Source organism: Zingiber officinale, chromosome 9B (assembly GCF_018446385.1).
Source record: "Zingiber officinale cultivar Zhangliang chromosome 9B, Zo_v1.1, whole genome shotgun sequence".
In the NCBI taxonomy this organism is placed as follows: Eukaryota; Viridiplantae; Streptophyta; class Magnoliopsida; order Zingiberales; family Zingiberaceae; genus Zingiber; species Zingiber officinale.
In genome coordinates, this window is record NC_056003.1 from 13,507,812 (window position 1) to 13,528,372 (window position 20,561).

The following is a 20,561-nucleotide window of genomic DNA, read 5'->3' on the forward strand; positions in this document are numbered from 1 at the left end:
GGCGAACAAGCTAACGCTTGTTTTCGATAACGCCGACCGTTGGCGAAGTGGTGGAGGAAGGCGTTCGGAAGTCCTTGAAGCTTGTGATGGATCCGTCCGATAGCCTCCGGAACCACCGCTGCGCCGATAGGAAGACTGGCACTTTACTCCATCAGTGTATTGGTGGAGCGTGGCGGTATTATCAAACTTACCCAAATGATCATCCGGGTCCGTTGTTCCATTATACTCGCCGATCGTAGGGGGCACGTAGTGCTTGGGCAGAGGATCTCGCAGAATGGCTTCCGAAAATTGACGGTTGGTCCGCTCGGGAGATGAGTCCGTCCGGGAGCTTTCCCTCTTGTCATCCCGCCTTGGCATTTCATCCGAGGAAGATCCTATATCTCTTCGGGCTGGCGTGGCTCAGGGGTGCGAAATAAGGCCCGGTGGAATGCGACGGTGGCTGGAGGTGCTTCCGCTCGGCCCCCCGACGCGGACGTTGCTTGTTGCTCCGCCCGCTCGGCGGATGCTTTTTGCTTTTGCTCCACGAGTTTGGCGGCCCTTATCTCGACCAGAGCGTCGAGTTCCTCCCTTGAAAGCGTCACCGTGTGCTGTCGTCCAGCCTCGTCCATTGTCTCTGCTCGGATGCAGGAGCGTTCCCACAGACGGCGCCAATTTGATCTGTCCGAACCGAAGTCGGCCGGGCACGTGACGCCCAAGGCTCACTTGATGTAGGTCTCCACTAGTGTCGAGATGCTTGGCTATCTCGCGCAGTCGAGCCGAAGGGATTCCAGCGACGACCCTCCGACGCTCAAGTCAGGTAAATCACGATGAACAAGGTGGCTCCAGAAGTCTCAGAGTACATACCCCCCTCCTTTGTCGATGAAACCTGAGGTTCTTTATATAGAGCTGTGAAAGGTTCGGGCACGTGTACCAAGGTGCATAAGTGTCCCCTGTCCTATCCTAGGTATGCGGCTGTCAGAAAGCTTACCTGTCCCATATCGCTACAGTCAAAGTTTACCCTCGATACAGTAAAAGCATGCCCTCGATGGGACAGCAGAATCCCCTGTCACAAGATTTGGAGCATGACACACACGTGAAACCTACAGGTTGTTGGAGAAAGAAATCCTCTGGCCATTTCCTTTGCTCCAAACTTGTAGTCCGAGCGGAAAGATACCTAAACATCCGACCGGACATCCGCAGTGGTTTACTTGTGCTTTGTGGAGACTAACAAACAGGGGTGCTTTATGACTGTGATCGGTCAAAAGGTCAGCTCGGCCCATGACCTTTTTAACTGAGCGTCGGAACCCCGATTTGACAGGGTGCCTACCAACTATGAGTGCAAACCGGCCGGACCTTTCCGGGTACTCGATTCCATCGGCCGGCCGGCAGTCCAATCGGACCGGCCCTCTATGGCCGTCCATCCGGTCGGACCACATTCTCCTCTGGGTGGGCGGCTGTTCCGGTGACTTCCACTTGGCGTTGACTTTGCAAGAAAAAAGGGGGGGGCCCGCTCTTACTACCGGATCATTCTCCCCTCTCAATCACTCATAATTTAATTTATTAACTTAGTCAAGTCCAATTCTGAAATGATTTCGTGTATTTAATACATCATAAATCGAATATATTATTTTTTTTAAAAAATAGATGAAATAATAGAGCAAAATGCAAAGCTAGGACGCGAGACTCGAGAAGTTGGCGCGTGTCGTCACATCACAGGTAGCTGCTCCGGGCCCATACGGCTGGACCATACCCAGGCTCCCACCCACCACTCGCATGCTCCTCGTACCAACAACGCGTGCGCGCTCCAGGGACGGTGGGACCACCACGTCACGCGCTTTCGGATGCCTTAAAATCTGCATGCCCATGAATTTTAAGGAAATGTCATTCACGCTTTATTTATTACCCCAATAGCCATTTTTTAAAAAAATATATAATATTTTTATATTTACGAAAAATACATTTATTTTTAAAATATCCTTTTTCCAAATAAAACAATAATTAAAAAAAATACTTAGAAAAAACCTCAAGAGAACTCCGATCGTGGATTTTAAGACTACGAGTATTAGTGATAACAAGCTAATTACAAAGTTGATAGCCATGATTATGACCAACTCCAAGGTATAAGCTTTGTGATTGACTATGAAATCGTGACCAAGAGGCAATAATCGGTCACAAAATCGTTGTTAGATCGTAACCGATCAAAAAATCTAAGTTGCAATTCTACAGTCGGTTCACGGTTGTTGTTGCCCAGCTACTAAGCAATGATAGAAATCACAACTAGGCATCCCTTAAGTTCGCCGTAAGTCCTAAATTTTAAAGGTGTGTTTGGTTTAAGTTGTTGTGTATAATCTTAGTTATGTGATCACTAAGTAATCCGATAATCAAGATTATGAGGAATAAAAGCTAATCTTAATCTTATTTGGTTCAACCTAGATAATACTATAATCTAATTTTATATTTATCATATTACCCTTGTCAATTACATGATTAATTCTTTGGAATAAATTAAATTAAATTAATAATAATAATAATTATTATATTAATTAATAAGTTGATAATATATATAATAAATAAATATAATTGGTTTATAAATTTTAAATTTTAAAATAAATCTATATATATTTTAAAATATAATTAAAATAATTTAGATATGTGATTAAATTTTTAATTCTTTTTTAATTTTACTATGCTTCTCCCTCTTGCCCCATTTTTTTCATTGTGTTGATCATCTTCTTCCACACAATTGTTGGAGTTGCTTCCTCCGGAAGTCGTCGGCATACCGCCTCCTTCGCGAACCTTCGGCATAGTCTTCGCGTCGTCTCTGTCCAGGCGATGACTGGCCTCAACCATCGTTGCTTCACAGTCACCGCTTGCTCGCCATCGTTGCCACCTGCTCGCCCCATCGTCGTTGCTCCGCAGTCACCTCTGTTGCTCTGCAGTCGTCGTTGTTGCTCACTGCCCCCTCCTTCTTGCCTCCAACGGGCTGCCTCCTCCGCGAACCTTCGGCGTCGTCTCTTCTATTATGTTGTCTCCTCTATTACGCTGTCTTCGTCCAGGTGATGGCTGACCTCAGTCGCCGTTGCTTCACAGTCATCGCCTGCTCGCCATCGCCGCCATCACTTGCTCGCCGTCGTCGCCATTGCTAGTCGTCGTCATTGCTTCGCAGTCGTTGTCGTTGCCCCCACAGTCTCCGACTACTCTGCTCACCACCTGCTAGTCTCAGAGGGTAATTTTGAAAAAAAAAATATTGATAACCTCGTAATCAAGAAAAACCTAAGGGTGCGTTTGATTTACGCATGTTCCATTTTCATTTTATGAAAAATACGTATTTTCTTAAAAATAGGAAATGACATTTAATCATTCTTTATTTTTTCAGAAAATGACATCTATTTTTTTTAGAAAATAGATATGGAAAATGCAAACCAAACACCATTTTTAAAAATGAGCGTTTTTCAAAAAATAAAATGAAAACGTGCAAACTAAACACACCCTAAGGTTTCCAAAGTTTTCTAATTCCGAATAATATTCCCTGATTGCTGATGTGACAGGAATATTGTATTACTGGGAATCATTAATTACTTAAACAAAATAAAGTTATCGTTGATAACTTATCATAATTATCAATGATAACTCCTAATCAAACATGCCCTAAGAGGAAAATGATGTGTGTTAAAAAAAGTCTGTATTAGGTGTGTATTTTGAATATTTTTTTTAAAAATTGGACACTTAAATTGTAAAAATTTTAGGAGTCAATATTATCCTATATAACATGTTGTCAATTTAAAATGCCATGTTTTAAAATTTCAATATAAAATATAAATGCTGAATTATTTATAACAAATACTCAAATATAATTAATATATTAATTCTAGAATATTTTTTACCCTATAAATGCATAAGAAAAAGTTAAACCAAGCATTTATTGAAAAACATATTAATTTCACTTGTATAAATTAATAAACGAAAAGACGAATTAAATTTTTTTTTTCAATCGAATATATTGTTTAAATTAATATTGTCATTTAAGACAAAAATAGGAGCATTTTTTTGTTGTTGCACTCCGCAATTGAGACAATCAAAACCAATTCCATAATTATACTCCCTTTCTAAATGGAGAAACAAGTGGCCCATTTTTCTCTCTGGGAATCTACGAACGATGCCACCAATGAGAGGGGCCACTAGCAAAGAGAGGGAAACCACGACCAATAATATTGAATTTTTGCTTCATTTATTATTATTATTATTATAATTTATTCTTCACTGTCTGTCCTTTTCCCCTTTCTTCTTCCATTATTCTCCCTCTTCTTCCTCTTCCTCTTTTCCTGTTCCTCTAACGCCATATATACTTCGGAGGAGGAGGCTCAATCGGAAGTCGAAGAGAAGTAGGAACGCGATCCGGCCGGAGGAGGAGAGGGCGATGGTGAGGGGGAAGACGGTGATGAGGAGGATCGAGAACGCCGCGAGCCGGCAGGTCACCTTCTCCAAGCGCCGGAGCGGTCTCCTCAAGAAGGCCTACGAGCTCTCCGTCCTCTGCGACTCCGAGGTCGCTGTCATCGTCTTCTCCAGCCGCGGTCGCCTCTACGAGTTCGCCAGCTCCAGGTTCTAATTAATCCGTTCCTTTTTCATCTCTAAATGCTTGCATAGTGTCACTAATAACTGATCTCTGGCTCTAGAGCTAACCTGGATCTCATTTCCTTTAGTAGTAATATTGCGATAACAAGTTCAAAGCTAGGGTCTCTTATTTTCTTTTTATCTTTTTCCTGCGGATTAGTACGTATTTTTTGCGTCTTGGGCAAGAAATTGTGCGGTACACTCTCCTTTTGATGCCAGTACCTTCCAGTTCTTTAATTTCACTGCTCGATATGTATACTACAAAGGGCTTCTAGTAATTAATCAAAATCTCAAAGCGGATTTTATTATTTTTCTCCTGGTTAAGAAAGACTATATATGACAATAAAAGGAATTTGAAGGATAGCTGGATCCTTTTATTTTTTAGCTCATATTTCGCAAAATTGTACATGTAGTAATAGCAGATGAAGAGCATTGAAACGGAATGGATAGCTTTAATGTGCATGTCACTATGTCAGGTTCCATACTTCCATGTTCCACATAGCTGCACAAAAAGGAATATGTGTGTTTGGAAAGAATGGTTTGTGTACTTTAATTTGTTCTATATTTGTGTTGCTATTCCATCTTAATATCTTATAAAGATTAGGCCATAAAGTTAATGCCAAATGTATATATGCCCACATTTTAAAGCTAGTTAAATATAATTTCTGAAAAGTTAATTAACTATATAATATAGCAGTGGATCTTATATTTCTAAATTCATAATTAATTAGTTAATAGTACTTGATTAAACAAAACTGATATATATTTCATGTAGGAATATAGTTTTTAGAAAATGTAGGAATATAGTTGGTTCTATTTAACCATTTTTTTTGCAAGATTTTTTTTTTTTAATAAATTGATTTAATGCTTTTCTTATTACTTAATAGCAGCTAAACCATCTATTATTTAGGTTAAAAGTTCTCTTTCAGTTCAAATTTATATTTCTCTTCCTTCAGTAAGTGGAATGACAACGTTTTAACTGGATAATCTTATGTCATATTTCATGTTTATGCATACCATGTTTGGCTTGTCATAGTACTATATATTGAATTATATATCAATATATTTGAATGGCAAAGGTGGTTTTCTATGCCTACTATATATATGATTAATAGTATTTAGAGGCTGACATGATAAATTAGATATTCTTTCAGCTCATATTTCACATCATTTTTCTGAACTTTTTTACTATTACTAAATTATACCCATCAAAGAAGTTTTTTCCCTTATTTTGTTTCCATGCTTCTAGCAGTTGGCATAAGTAAGTTTTTTTATACTAAGATCTTTCAATTTGATCGATGGAAGCAAATACCCACTATAATTCATGCATCTCTAGACCTTATAAATCACTTTTTTCCTTATTGTTATACCAAACTTTTTCACTGGTTAGAGGTGTAAAACAAAACACCAGTTATCTACTATTCCAAGTACTTAATTTGGATACCTATGACATTAACTATAACTACAGAAATTTGATTTCCTATGTATAGATTATATATATAGACAGATAGATGGACTGTGTGTTGAATATCATACTTATCTACTTCATACTTCATCCCCGAATTAATTTTTTTCTCGTCAATTACCATCAATTATGTAAGCTAGGAGAAATGAATTATAATTTGAAGTTCAATCAGTAAGCAGACCTTTCTATATCTCTCTCTTTTAAGTCTAAAAAAGAAAAACTGAGTATTCGAAAAGGCTTGGATATCCGGTGCCAATTAAACGAAAAACTGAGTATCCCAAGGCCTAGATATCTGGGGCCAACTAAAGGAAAAACTGAGTATATATATTATATTATCAAATTTACAATATTTATGTTTTCCAGTTTTATTCAACTCAAGGATTTAGACATCACAACACCAAATTATTATTGAAAAATAAGGAAAATCATATATATCATGAAATAAAATTTATACTTGAGTGCAGCCACTAACTTGATTAATTCATATGGGCATAATAGTTAAGTGCTTATGGAAAATATTTCTTCAAGTAAAGAATAAGTTAGAAAGTGCAGTAATTATATATTATTGCCAATATTAAGCCTTTCTATAACCTAGCCTACCCAATTCAGTGCATGCAGTTAGACATCACAATCTGATTATGGTTATAGTTTGTTCTTTTATTTCTTCATTATCAAACAATTCGCCCACTAGTTATCAATTTCCTATACAATCTATTTTGATTGGTTGTGGGCTTCTCTTTAACCTCCAACTTGGAAAGTACATGGGTTCCACTTAGCGACAGGAAGAAGATCAAAGGAATTATATATGGAGATTCTTAAAAAGACGAAAAACAAACTTGTGGACTGGGCCGAGAAGAATTCATTCAGTGTCAGAGCAAGTCATGCTTAATTACCCAGGTTGTTCTTTACCATATGCTGTAATTCCCCTCTTATATTTTGAAGGAGATGAAAATCTCTCAAGTTCCTTTATTGGGGTCACTACGCACACAGCTCACGCAAAGTGCATCTCATCAAGTAGAATAGCATTATAATTAATGCAAAAAGATGCAGATGGTCTGGGAATTCGCACTATGAATTCAACCACAATGGTTTTGTTAGGCAAGCTAGGGGCTGCAATAGATGGAGGATCAAACAGCTTGTGGTGTAAGACACTACAAACTAAATATAAGAGAAGGGGCCAACCTAAACTAGAGTTCACATGTAAGGAAAATGATTTACCTTACTGAGAGCAATCTGAAGGGCATGGCATGTGGTGAAAGATAATTGGTTTTTCTTGGGTTATGGTGCTCATGCGGAATTTTGGTTATTTGATCGATGGCCAGCGGATGAATGTCTCTACTCCAAACTAGCGTGAAACCCATCACGGATGTCTGGAATGCGGGACGGTGAATTGAGGAACTTGGAAGCTCAGTGGCCTTGCACTGATTCACCCAACCGCGGCCATGGTGCAATTAGCACTGATACTGACTCTAGCTCTGGACACAGGTGAGGATAGATGCATATGGGATGTTTTTGTCAACTGGGGACTACAGGGAAAGTGCAACCTATGCATATCTCACACAACAGGTTTCCCTATAGGGACGGTGAATTGAGGAACTTGGAAGCTCAGTGGCCTTGCACTGATTCACCCAACCGCGGCCATGGTGCAATTAGCACTGATACTGACTCTAGCTCTGGACACAGGTGAGGATAGATGCATATGGGATGTTTTTGTCAACTGGGGACTACAGGGAAAGTGCAACCTATGCATATCTCACACAACAGGTTTCCCTCCATTGCTACCTCTGTGGAAAAAGATTTGTAAAATTATAGGTCCTTAATAACAAATCAAGCTTTTAATATGGAGGGCAGCCCATGGTGGACTTTTAACTAACCTGGAGAGAGCTTTATCATTGGATGAGCACCAAGCTGAGACCCAACATTGGACACCACCAGACGAGAGAGAGTGTATAAACTTAACACAGATGCAGCGATTAATTCATTTAATTTATTTTCTATTATTATTATTATTATTATATGATGATAAATATGATAAGTTCATTTATTTCATTATTGATTAAAAAAAATCACAACTAAAACTTTATTATCTTTAATATGAGAGAGTTTTTCTTAATTACTTTTCAAAACATTTTACCATACCTCTATAAATATATTCATATGAATATAGGCTGAGAAGATACTTTATTATCTCATCTTTCCAGCTCAAATTTTTACTATGGCTTGTTTTGTAATAAAATACAATGTTAATATTATAGAAATATTATGACATAATAAACATGGATAAAATTTTTATGAATTATAAACAATTGAATTAAATGAATACAAATAGATATTACTTAAACTAAATTTATGATTATAAATAACTATTAACATGATAGAACAATTATTAATAAAAATATAAAAAAAATAATGACACTTAAGTACCTCCCCAAATCTTTTTTTTTAATATAAGTTTAAAAAATATAATAAAATATATATTTGTCTTTATAATATTATAAAATAACTAAATAATACTTCTTCACAAAGTTTAAAGAAGAATGTAGGTTGAGAAGAGATTTAACAAGGAGAAAAAGGGAGAAGGGATGTGCGAATGGAACAGAATTAAGGACGGTGGTTAATTCAGATTTTATGATGTGCAATGATTAAACAAAGTTAAAGAGACATGTGCTAACCCACTCTTGGTTTTGACCTATGTGAGCATATTTTTCTTAACTCCTGTCCTTCTTTTACATCTCTGGCTCTTTCTAGATAACATATTATATTGTTGGGATTGAAATATAATTAGAGGAGGGGGAGGGGGGTGAATAGTTCGGTGTGATATTATGTTCGTCGTTGCTTGTTTCTTGTGATGAAATGCAGCGAAAAATACAAAGAAACAACCACACACCGCTAACTCGTAGATTTACTTGGTATCCACCTCAAGAAGAGGTGACTAGTCCAAGGATCCACACACTCATGCACCCTCCACTAATAAAACACTCCTTTACGGTAACTACCGAAGGCGGAGAAGTCCTACAAGCTCACAGTACAAGAAGAAAGGGAAGGGAGATACAATACAAGCAAAAGTTTACAAGATATGCACAAGGAACCCTAACCCTACCTTCTTCCTCGCCTCTTGACTTGGACGTGCACCAGCACAAGCCTCCAAGAACCTTCAAGATCTGGCGTGAGAGCTGTGGAGAACTGCTGTGAAGATCTGTGTAGAGAAAGAATCGGAGCCGTGGAAGTTCTGTTGAGAGAATCGCTCGTCCATGGCTAAATACGACGCCAACGGTCGAATCCCAATCGATTGGATTGCTCCCAATCGATTAGGGAGGCTTTGGATCGATCAGCCGATCGATCCAGAGCGCCTCTGTGCTCCTGGGAATTGTCTGGATCGATTGGCAGATCGATCCAGGTCCCATCGCGCGAAATCGCACCTCCTAATTGATCCGCTGATCGATTGGGGGCTTTGGATTGATCGGCCGATCGATCCAGAGCTGTTCTGTGCGATCGCACACTTCTCCCAATCGATCCACTAATCGATTGGGAGAAGGTCTGTCACAAAGACTCGCCCAATCAATCAATCGATCGATTGGGCATGAGCCGATCGATAGGCTGATCGTTCCAACTCATGATTTCGCCCAAAATCAAGTCTAAAGTCTCCTAAACCAACATCCGGTCAACCATGACCTGTTGGTACATCATGCCTAGCATCTGGTCAACCCTTGATCTGCTAGGACTCCCTTACCAAGTGTCCGGTCAATCCCTTTAACCCACTTGGACTTTCACCAGATGTCTGGTCAACCTTGACCTATCTGGATTTTCTCGTGCCACGTATCCAGTCAATCCCTTTGACCTACTTGGACTTCCCAACACCAGATGTCCGATCAACCTTGATCAATCTGGATTTTCCTTGCCTGACTTCACTCACCAGGACTTCCTTTCTGCCTAGCTTCACTCACTAGGACTTCACGTCTGCCTGGCTTCACTCACCAGGATTTTCCACAACTGTCTAGCTTCACTCACTAGGACTTTCCTTCTGCCTAGCTTCACTCACTAGGACTTTCACAACTGCCTAACTTCACTCACTAGGACTTTCCATCTGCCTAGCTTCACTCACTAGGACTTTCCAGTCAAGTATCCAGTCAACCCTGACCTACTTGACTCTCCTTCACAATCTCCTCACATGAGCAATTGCACCTGCAATCTCCATGTATTATCTGTATTATCAAACATCGAAACTCAAACATAAAGACTCGAGCTTGAACCAATTCAAGCTCAATCAACCAGGTCAACCTTGACCTAGAGAATATTGCACCAACAATCTCCCTCTTTTTGATGTTTGACAATATCTCCTTTAAGTTAGGCTAATCCCATAGCCTCAACTTCCTTCATGCCAATTCATGCCAATATATGAATGATGGTTTCCTTCATTCTTCCCCTTTCCCAGAGGGCAAACTTCCTCTTCAGGTAATGAAGGCCTAACTTAACCACACATTCTCCCCCTATTGACACATATCAAAAACTCTCCCCCTGAAGAGTTACCCAATCGTTGTTTACAACTTCACTCGTTGTTCACAACACAATAACGAAGGTCTCATACCCTTCATTATTCTCAACGCTTATCCTTGAGCATATAACACTTGGTATATTCACACACGATTCAAATGAAGGTCTCATACCCTTTATTGTCATCAAATGCTCATTCGTGAGCATACACCACTTGAATAATGAAGATATCCACTCTCCATTATATTCAAATGTCCAACCTTGAGCATTTTCGCTAAAGAAGGTTAACCACCTTCCAAGGTGTATGAAAAATAAATTTTCATGTCCTTAAAGAGTAACTCCCCCTAAAGACATGCACGTAACTTCTGTCATTGCACCAACAATGACTTGGAATCCCTAAACCTTTAGGAAACCCAAATTTAGAAGTTTGAGGTTCAAAAACTCAATAATGAAACCAAACCTCAACCTAAACCTCTACCTAGTCTTTCTGAACCAATCCATCCTTGTTTTCATCATGAAAACTCCCCCTAAATGGATACAAATGTTTTCCAAAAGGGTTAGGAATGGTTTTATAGACTAAAAATGGTTTAGAATGCTGAAAATAAGCTTTCCCAGTCAAAATCAGCATTCCCAATCGATTGGAGTTGGGTCCCAATCGATTGAACCCTTCTGAATCGATCCACTGATCGATCCAGCGAGCTTCTGCTCGCGGGAAAATTCCTCTTAATCAATCGCCCGATCGATTGAGGCACTCCAATCGATTGGGTGATCGATTGAAACTCTGAAATTGCTGAAATTACATTTCAGTCAACTTCAAAAACTCTCTAAAAATTCTACAAAATTCTAAAAATCGTGAAAATTCATGTAGACACTACTTAGGTGATATATTATCAAGAAAAAATAGTTTTCTATGAAAATACTTTCTATTTTCCAAGATTGACACAAACTTGAAAACTTGTAAAAACTTTAGTGTTTTCTTCCAAGTTTGTGTTCAACTATTTAACGATGATTACTATCAAAAGATAGTCTTCATCAAGGTTTTCCAAAGTATATTTAAAACTATTTTCAAAACCAATATCCAACCATATTCTTTGGACTCAATGCACATGACTTGTACATTAGCTTTCCCAATGATTGGAAAACACATAACTATGTGTTTTGATGAACTTAAAACTCAAAAGAATGCACTAAATCAACATCTTGAGTTTTGTTCATCATTCTAACATCTCACTTGTTTTTAATGTGTACGAAACCACATACAAGTCACCTTATAGTTCTTAGTGAGATGTAAACTTTGATTTTGCCCTAATCTAGGGATCATGCATATCTATCTAGGCATTTTGAGGTTATGAACATTCACCAAGGATGTTACTTGTTAATGAATGTCATTTGTCCTTAGATTTGTAAGGAATTAAAATAATGCATGATGTGTTATGGCATACATCAAAGATAAATAATTTTCAAAAGAAAATTTCTTATAATTACATGATGCATGTATGACATGACATGATATTTTTGTATTTTTCATAATAAGGCATGAATGCAAAAATAAACATGATGTCATGACATATGATAGACAAACAAAGCATGGAAAATTAGCATAAGTAAAATATCTAGAATAACTATCTAAGTATCCTTAAACCTTAGTTAACTTAAAGTTTTAAGCCTAAATTACCCAATATTTCTCAAGAAAATGTCAAAACCCAATTTTGACATTTTCTTTGCTTTTCCTACATTGTGTCAATTTAAATTAAGCATATTGCTCAAATTTTTGGCACAAATTACTCTCTTAAAGAGTAACAAATTAAAATAAGGCTTAGATTTACCTTTAACTTCCCAATAAAATGCCAAAATCCCAACTTGACATTTCTTACACTTGATTTCTTGTGCCAATTAAAATTATATCCAAATACTCAAATTATGACACATTTTAATCCATTTAGGAAGTAAATGATAATCCTTTTCTTTTTCAAAGGTTAACAATAACCTTGAAAATGTTCTCCGAGTGTCAACTTCATCAAAGTTGGGTTAACTACCCTTCTAATCGGAGTTGACACTCTCTAACCCATCTAAGGAGTAGAGAAAATACTCCTAGGAACCCAAAACCTATTGGTGCTCCTTGGATATTCTAGGTATTCACTAAGGATAACTTCCCTGGATACCTTCTTAATGACCTTGTTAGGCTTCTTAGAAGCTTTGGTCATATTTTCTAGGTCAACCCTAGGGATAACTTCCCTTGTGACCTTGTTTGTGACTTTCTTGGGCTTCTTAGAAGTTTTAGTCACATTGGTTGTAGCAAAAATACTTTTAGGGATAACTTCCCTTGTATTTTTGACTTGACCACTAGGCCTAGACTCGGTTTCATAACTATATGGAACCCTATGGTAAGAAATTACACCCTTCTTAGTCTTAGGTTTGTATCCCAAACCTCTATGGCCATTGGATGACCTTTGTACTCCTAGACCTAGACTATGCTCATTTTGTCCTTTTAGGATATTTTCCATCATTCTTAGGGTCTTTTCCATTTTATCAAGTTTTGACCTCAAAACTTGATTTTATATCATTAAATCCTTAGATTTTGATTTTTCATTGATTCCTTGAGCATTTTTATTTTTAGGCTTGTAAACAAAATCCTTGCCTAAATTTTTATCTACCTTCCTAATCCTAGGTATGGTAGTCTTAGCATGAAAAACTACATGTTTTTCCTTAATGCCATCATGCTTTCTATTTTTATGGTAAATAGCATTAAAATGATAAAAATTAGAACTAGCATGCTTTTTACCATTATTTAAAGGGGTAGGCTCAATAAATGATACCTTTCGTTTTACCTTGGAGGCTCCCCCTTGACTCATGCTTCCTCCTTGAGCCTTGACCGCTTTCTTCCCCTTGGGACATTGACTCTGATAATGTCCCTTTTGATTGCAAGAGAAGCACACAATGTGCTCCTTGCTCTTCTTTATTCCGGGAGCGGTCTCTTTGGGCTTCTCCTTGCCCTTTAGTGCCACTTGGCCCTTCTTCTTGTGATGAAATGCAGCGGAAAATACAAAGAAACAACCACACACCGCTAACTCGTAGATTTACTTGGTATCCACCTCAAGAAGAGGTGACTAGTCCAAGGATCCACACACTCACGCACCCTCCACTAATAAAACACTCCTTTACGGTAACTACCGAAGGCAGAGAAGCCCTACAAGCTCACAGTACAAGAAGAAAGGGAAGGGAGATACAATACAAGCAAAAGTTTACAAGATATGCACAAGGAACCCTAACCCTACCTTCTTCCTCGCCTCTTGACTTGGACGTGCACCAGCACAAGCCTCCAAGAACCTTCAAGATCTGGCGTGAGAGCTGTGGAGAACTGCTGTGAAGATCTGTGTAGAGAAAGAATCGGAGCCGTGGAAGTTCTGTTGAGAGAATCGCTCGTCCATGGCTAAATACGACGCCAACGGTCGAATCCCAATCGATTGGATTGCTCCCAATCGATTAGGGAGGCTTTGGATCGATCAGCCGATCGATCCAGAGCGCCTCTGTGCTCCTGGGAATTGTCTGGATCGATTGGCAGATCGATCTAGGTCCCATCGCGCGAAATCGCACCTCCTAATCGATCCACTGATCGATTGGGGGCTCTGGATCGATCGGCCGATCGATCCAGAGTTGTTCTGTGCGATCGCGCACTTCTCCCAATCGATCCACTGATCGATTGGGAGGAGGCTTGTCACGAACACTCGCCCAATCAATCAGTCGATTGATTGGGCATGAGCCAATCGATCGGCTGATCGATCCAGCTCATGATTTCGCCCAAAATCAAGTCTAAAGTCTCATAAACCAACATCCGGACAATCATGACCTGTTGGTACATCATGCCTAGTATCTGGTTAACCCTTGACCTACTAGGACTCCCTTACCAAGTGTCCGGTCAATCCCTTTGACCCACTTGGACTTCCACCAGATGTCTGGTCAACCTTGACCCATCTGGATTTTCTCGTGCCACGTATCCAGTCAATCCCTTTGACCTACTTGGACTTTCCAACACCAGATGCCCGATCAACCTTGATTGATCTGGATTTTCCTTGCCTGATTTCACTCACCAGGACTTCCCTTCTGCTTAGCTTCACTCACTAGGACTTCACATCTGCCTGACTTCACTCACCAGGACTTTCACTTGGCTTCACTCACCAGGATTTTCCACAATTGCCTAGCTTCACTCACTAGGGCTTTCCTTCTGCCTAGCTTCATTCACTAAGACTTTCACAACTGCCTAGCTTCACTCACTAAGACTTTCCATCTGCCTAGCTTCACTCACTAGGACTTTCACACTGCCTAGCTTCACTCACTAGGACTTTCCAGTCAAATATCCAATCAACCATGACCTACTCGACTCTCCTTCACAATCTCCTCACATGAGCAATTGCACCTGCAATCTCCATGTATTATCTGTATTGTCAAAAATCGAAATTCAAACATCAAGACTCGAGCTTGAACCAATTCAAACTCAGTCAACCAGGTCAACCTTAACCTAGGGAATATTACACCAACATATATATATCTATGAAAAAGTAATATATAAAAATATATTATAAAATATGTAACATTTTATAGTATATATATATAATATAATATATAGTGTATATGATATTAAAAAGACTCACTAAGTCGTGCAGCGTAGATGTGAAAGCAAGATACGCAGCACACAGATGTGGAAGTGAGGTGCAAATTATATATCTCAAATCTTCTGGTGCTCAAATTATATAAATTCTAAACTAATCTTTGTTTCATTTCCAAGTTTTATATACTGTATAATTTAAAGCCATATTTCTATTTGGACTTCGGTCAATTTGGCTAAATTTCACCTGTCATATGGTTCGAATCTTATGAAATGCAAATGAGTGGCGTGATGATAGCACAAAACACATGGCAAATGAGCCTTATCTAGTGCACGAGGTGTAATATGATAATTTGTTGTGTTACTTCATACATACGCGTTTAGCTTATTGTCAAAATGACATGACAATTCACCTAGGATGTCGCGCAGGACAAACAGCCCATCGCCCTATGAGTTACACATGCTAATGGCCTAGTTTTAGCCCAAGTAATGTGAACCGATTAGCTAAGTGAACTAGTACCCATTTGGGACAGAAGTAACACTATCTAGTTTACGCGGCTTAATTCTGAAAATGATTGGTCTAGTTCTGTGTATAATTAGTCGAAGCTGAAACTCAATCCTTAAAATGTCTGAAAGACTGAGAAGATATTCTGCTGCTGCACCATTGCTCCAGGACAATAAATATATCTTAATACACCTATATTTAGGTTGATCAATAATGGATAAATTTTTATGTCCATTCTGATTTATTTACAATTTTCTTATCTAATTGAGTAATTGTGGTGAATCATATTATGGATATATTCTAACGAAATAGCACATAATTTATTTGTTTATAAGTTGTTTTTAACAAAAATACATGATGAAATGTGTTTTCTTTGTTAGAGTATGTCAACTCATACTATCATAAGATTTTTTATATTTAATAAAGCATAATTATTATCATCATGAGCAATAATATAAATTCTTTAAAAAGATCAGAATTTCTTTGTAAAAGAAAAATTGGTGTCAAAATATGTGAAAATAATAGTATATTCTATTGCTACCTGTAGCAGTAATTAATTTCTGAATCATTAGAAATTTTTTCAATAGGTTTCTGATCATAAAGATTGATATTTAGCTGTAACTCATGATTCAGTATGGTGACATGTGATCGGTTTATAAAAGTTCTAGATAGTTTTTTTTTTAAAGGACAAGTCATATCTTGAAAAAAGTTTTAGATAGTAGTTCATGGTCGTTCCAACAGCTCATTTAGACACATGGCAAGCAACACAATTATCCTATTTTCTGACAAGTTTCCTTACCATTAAATCTATGAGATTTGTTTTTAATATTATTCGAAGTATATACATATTGTGAAAGATGCCTGTAAGAAATTCGATTGCCCTAAAATTAAGTGGCAGTAGTTATTCAGCGACAATATATCGTGGTCTCTGAAAAACATATTTAGTGCATTGTGTCTCTCTTATCCGTTTGGCTTCGTTTTGAAGGAGCCATGTCATCAAGTTGCCCAAGGGTTCATCAAAATCATTGTTTCTTATATTTAATGAAGTCTTCGTACCTGTTTTGGCTGTTTCTTATGAAGCAATCTTCCTAACTGTTTAAACTGAGTTTATCACTTTAGTCCTAATTCTTAATTTTACGTTTCTTTCTCACTGCAATTATCTATCTCAGATTTTTAACTGTTGCATATGTTTTCTATAGTTTTACTAAATTTTTATGGAAGCCTTCACTATGTATTCTGGCTGTACTATAATATTTTCGCCAAATATATATAAACAAGTCTTCGTGGACTTTATTTACGAGTTAATTGTGCTATACGTAAAACCTAATTTTAACTTCATTTAATTAGGTGAGACACGAAAGTAATGCTAATATTAATTGTGATCCTACTCCCTCTAAATTACTCTCAAATAGAGATTATAGATGATAATTTCTCTTTTAGTTAAGTCATATGAAAATTAACCAATATATGAATTCAATTAAGGATGAAGCATATAAGGTTAAGCGATGGTATCAACATAGGTATCACTGACTGAGAAGATAAGATGTATGGATCTTTTTGGTTGCCACCAAATACAATTCGAACGTTGACACTATAGTTAGACAAGTCTTATCACCACTGAGACTTATCACTAATTATTGGTGCATTGGGTCCAAGTACAGTTGGCAACTACCAAGTGTAGTTGGCACCTTCCAAGTGTTTGCATAGTAGGATAACCAAGCAGTGTGACTCTTGGAATTGTTAATGCAACTAGTGCTCCAAATGCTATTTCAAGCATTCGTTCTATAATTATGAACATATCTACCATTTATTTGTTAGTGGTGGAATTTTAGAGATCTCACTATATAGTCAAGAAGCATCATAGACCAAATAAGTTGCAAACGAGCTTACCTGAGGTGGATTCATAAGCGTGGATCAAATGAATTAGGTATATTTAGAAGAGCATGCTAAGCAAAACCTCTTTGGAGTATCACCTTTCAAGTTTCAAATGATTATTAAAGCTAAGATCTTGTTAAGGAGGATATTTAATAGGTTTATTAGACAGAGATAGACAATGGCTACCTCATAATTAATTATTTATGGATACCAACTTTGAAGTCTAAATTGATACCCAATTATGCTTAATAATCAATTTTAATTGGAATTTATGTTTACTTAAATTTGTGGGTATCACATATTTTACTCGTTTAAATTGAAAAACTTGTAAGTTTGGATTATTGTTTGTTTCTTTAAATATATATTTAGTTGGGTTCGAGGAATAGTCTATTAATTAGCTTTGGATTTTAGTAGTAAGAAAAATGTGAATGCCTGATCCATTACCATCCTTATACCAGATTACCAGGTACTCTAATAATGTGTTACCACGACCAAATATAGATGCAACCAAATATTGATACATCAACTCTCCTAGAATCATTGTAGCCTAGGAGCTACCTAAAGCACGCACTCTGGTGCATTACATATAATCGCTATATATAAGTGTACCTCCTATACTCATTTTGGTCTACCGTGGACTTAAGTCCTATTTCCAGTTGCATTTAAATTCTATCTCCTTTCTTAGTAGTAGTATAGCAAAAAACTTAGGAGCGACATAGAACAAGCTCATCATATTATGTGATGAGACAGCAAACACAAAAAGAATAACCTGCAAGGCATTATGTAATCTATATATCCATGGGAAAAAAAACTAATTATAATTATAGGGCGAGAATTTGAGTAAGACAACATTCACATTATATTCACTAAGCTTTTAGCCTTACAAATAGAAGCATATATAGATCCCTTTTTGTGTGCCTTCTTCAAGACCAAAAGTTATTTCCAAGCAAAATGATCATCTTTTCTCCTTAATTTCTCTGATTTTAATGGTCATCAAGCAAATGGCGTTATCTAGATTTTCTATTTACTTTTACTCATTTATCATATATAGGCTTAGTTTATCATCGTGGATGTATGTCTAGTGAGACTCACATGATTTTATTTGTACCGTTCCTTTTAATAGGAGGTTATTGAATGTTGCTGGTAGGGTTTTGCAATATTGTTTCTAAGATGGGAAATGAATATTTTCGCAGTAAAATATTTTCTACATTCTACGTACATCTATGTCGATTTATGGTGATTGGTGGCAGCAGATTAGCACTACAGAAATTGATTTTGCTTTTGTAGCATTGAAAAGACGATGGATCGCTACCTGATACACACAAAAAATGTGAATGTCAAACCGAGTGCAGCGGATCACGATACGCAGGTTTGTCATGTTTCATTTCAATTATACATTCTCATACATAAGCTTAAAGATCCATCTACTTTGTAGAACTGGAAGCATGAAACCACAAATTTTGTGAAGAAGATAGAACTCATTGAATCCCACAGAAGGAAGCTGTTGGGCGAATGTCTGGGATCTTGCTCAGTAGAGGAACTGCAAGAACTTGGGAACCAACTAGAGGAAAGTATCAGGCAAATTAGGAAAAGAAAAGTATGTGATACTCATACTCATCAAGTAATTTGCTTGATTCTAATTCTGGATGTATTTATTTATTGATTTGATCTATTTTTCTCTTTCTTTTCTTCAGCAAACCATGCTATCTGACCAGATTGCAGACCTCAATGAAAAGGTATAAGACCATCACTGTCTATGCACTATCATGAGCAATTCAGCTATTTTCAACTTTTGTTCTAAGACTTCATTTACTTCTCTTGTTTTCTTTGTGAAATTAAGGTGAGGTGCCTCCTAAATGAAAATAATGTATTAAGAGAAAAGGTAAGGCATGCGCTCCGAGTACACTGTTTCATTCTTGAAATGAACAAATGGAATATCGGCTAATTATAACTTCTTTTTTAACCCTTTTTTCTGAAAGTTGAATGGAGGGAGGATGCAACATCTTAGCACCGCACACAAGGATCAGGATGTTGAAGGAATAACGGAGGTAGAGACCGAGCTGATGATTGGGAGACCAGGAACTCGCTAAAATCACTCAACGACTAAGGCATGGACAGCTAAAATTAACTAAGATTAATAAAAGATCCACCAAGGCATGGGCAACCAAAATTAACTAAGATTAATAACAGATCCACTAAGGCATGGGCAGCCAAAATAACCCCAAGTAGATAAGGGAAGCTGAAATGTATTTAAATTAAGAATGCTTATGTGTTAAAACTCTTTATCCATCAGCTTGTGCGATTTGATACTTTTTATCCAATGGGGTATGGTGTGATGTTGTTGGTTGGTGTTCAATTCTTCTACCTAATTGTTGTTTTGGTGGAATGCAACTGAGAGAGATTCTTTTATAGATTTCCTATAGGGGTTTTTCTTTAACAATCTAATTCGATTAAAATTTAGTTCTAATTATTATAAATTGACAATTAATGTTTAGGATTATTATTTCTTATATATCAAATTGTTGATTGAAAAGGAGCTTCTATATTATTTTATATAATTTTAAAATTATATAAAATAATTCAAAACCAATCATATATTTTTAAAAATAATTTTAAGGATATAAAACTAGTTAATTCTTCAAAAAATTGACTTATATTTTATAAAAGGTTATTAAAATTAATTAACTCAGTAAATAATATATATTTTTTATTTTAAATTGGTATTTAATATTGTCATGTTAAATGCTGACATAGGTAGGGCCAAACAGGCTATCGGAGAGAGCAAAAAATTATGCTAATCTGCAAATCTACCTGTTGGATTCGCACCGGCCCAAGTTGTCCATCGCTATCGACGTGGCAGACAAGAGCCATTTTCGGGTTAATTCGATCCTGCCTGTACAGGCAGTGCCCCAACCTCTCACATTGGGATGATAGGACCCACACTTAAGTAGTGGGTCCCACCCCCTCATTGTGAGAGGTTAGGGCACTGCCTGTACAAGCAGGGTGAAATTTATCCCATTTTCGCTAGCTCC

The 20,561-nt window shown here is 37.4% G+C and overlaps 1 protein-coding gene across 1 annotated transcript; it reads left to right on the forward strand.

Annotated features, from left to right (window-relative positions):
* The first annotated feature begins 4,266 nt into the window (after nucleotides 1-4,266).
* On the forward strand, nucleotides 4,267-19,850 carry LOC122023761 (MADS-box protein SOC1-like). The gene is made up of 6 exons (XM_042582057.1): nucleotides 4,267-4,578; nucleotides 18,817-18,898; nucleotides 18,965-19,126; nucleotides 19,224-19,265; nucleotides 19,370-19,411; nucleotides 19,509-19,850. The coding sequence occupies exons 1-6, from the start codon at nucleotides 4,397-4,399 to the stop codon at nucleotides 19,617-19,619; spliced, it is 621 nt and encodes a 206-aa protein (XP_042437991.1). The 5' UTR covers nucleotides 4,267-4,396; the 3' UTR covers nucleotides 19,620-19,850.
* Nucleotides 19,851-20,561: the final 711 nt, after the last annotated feature.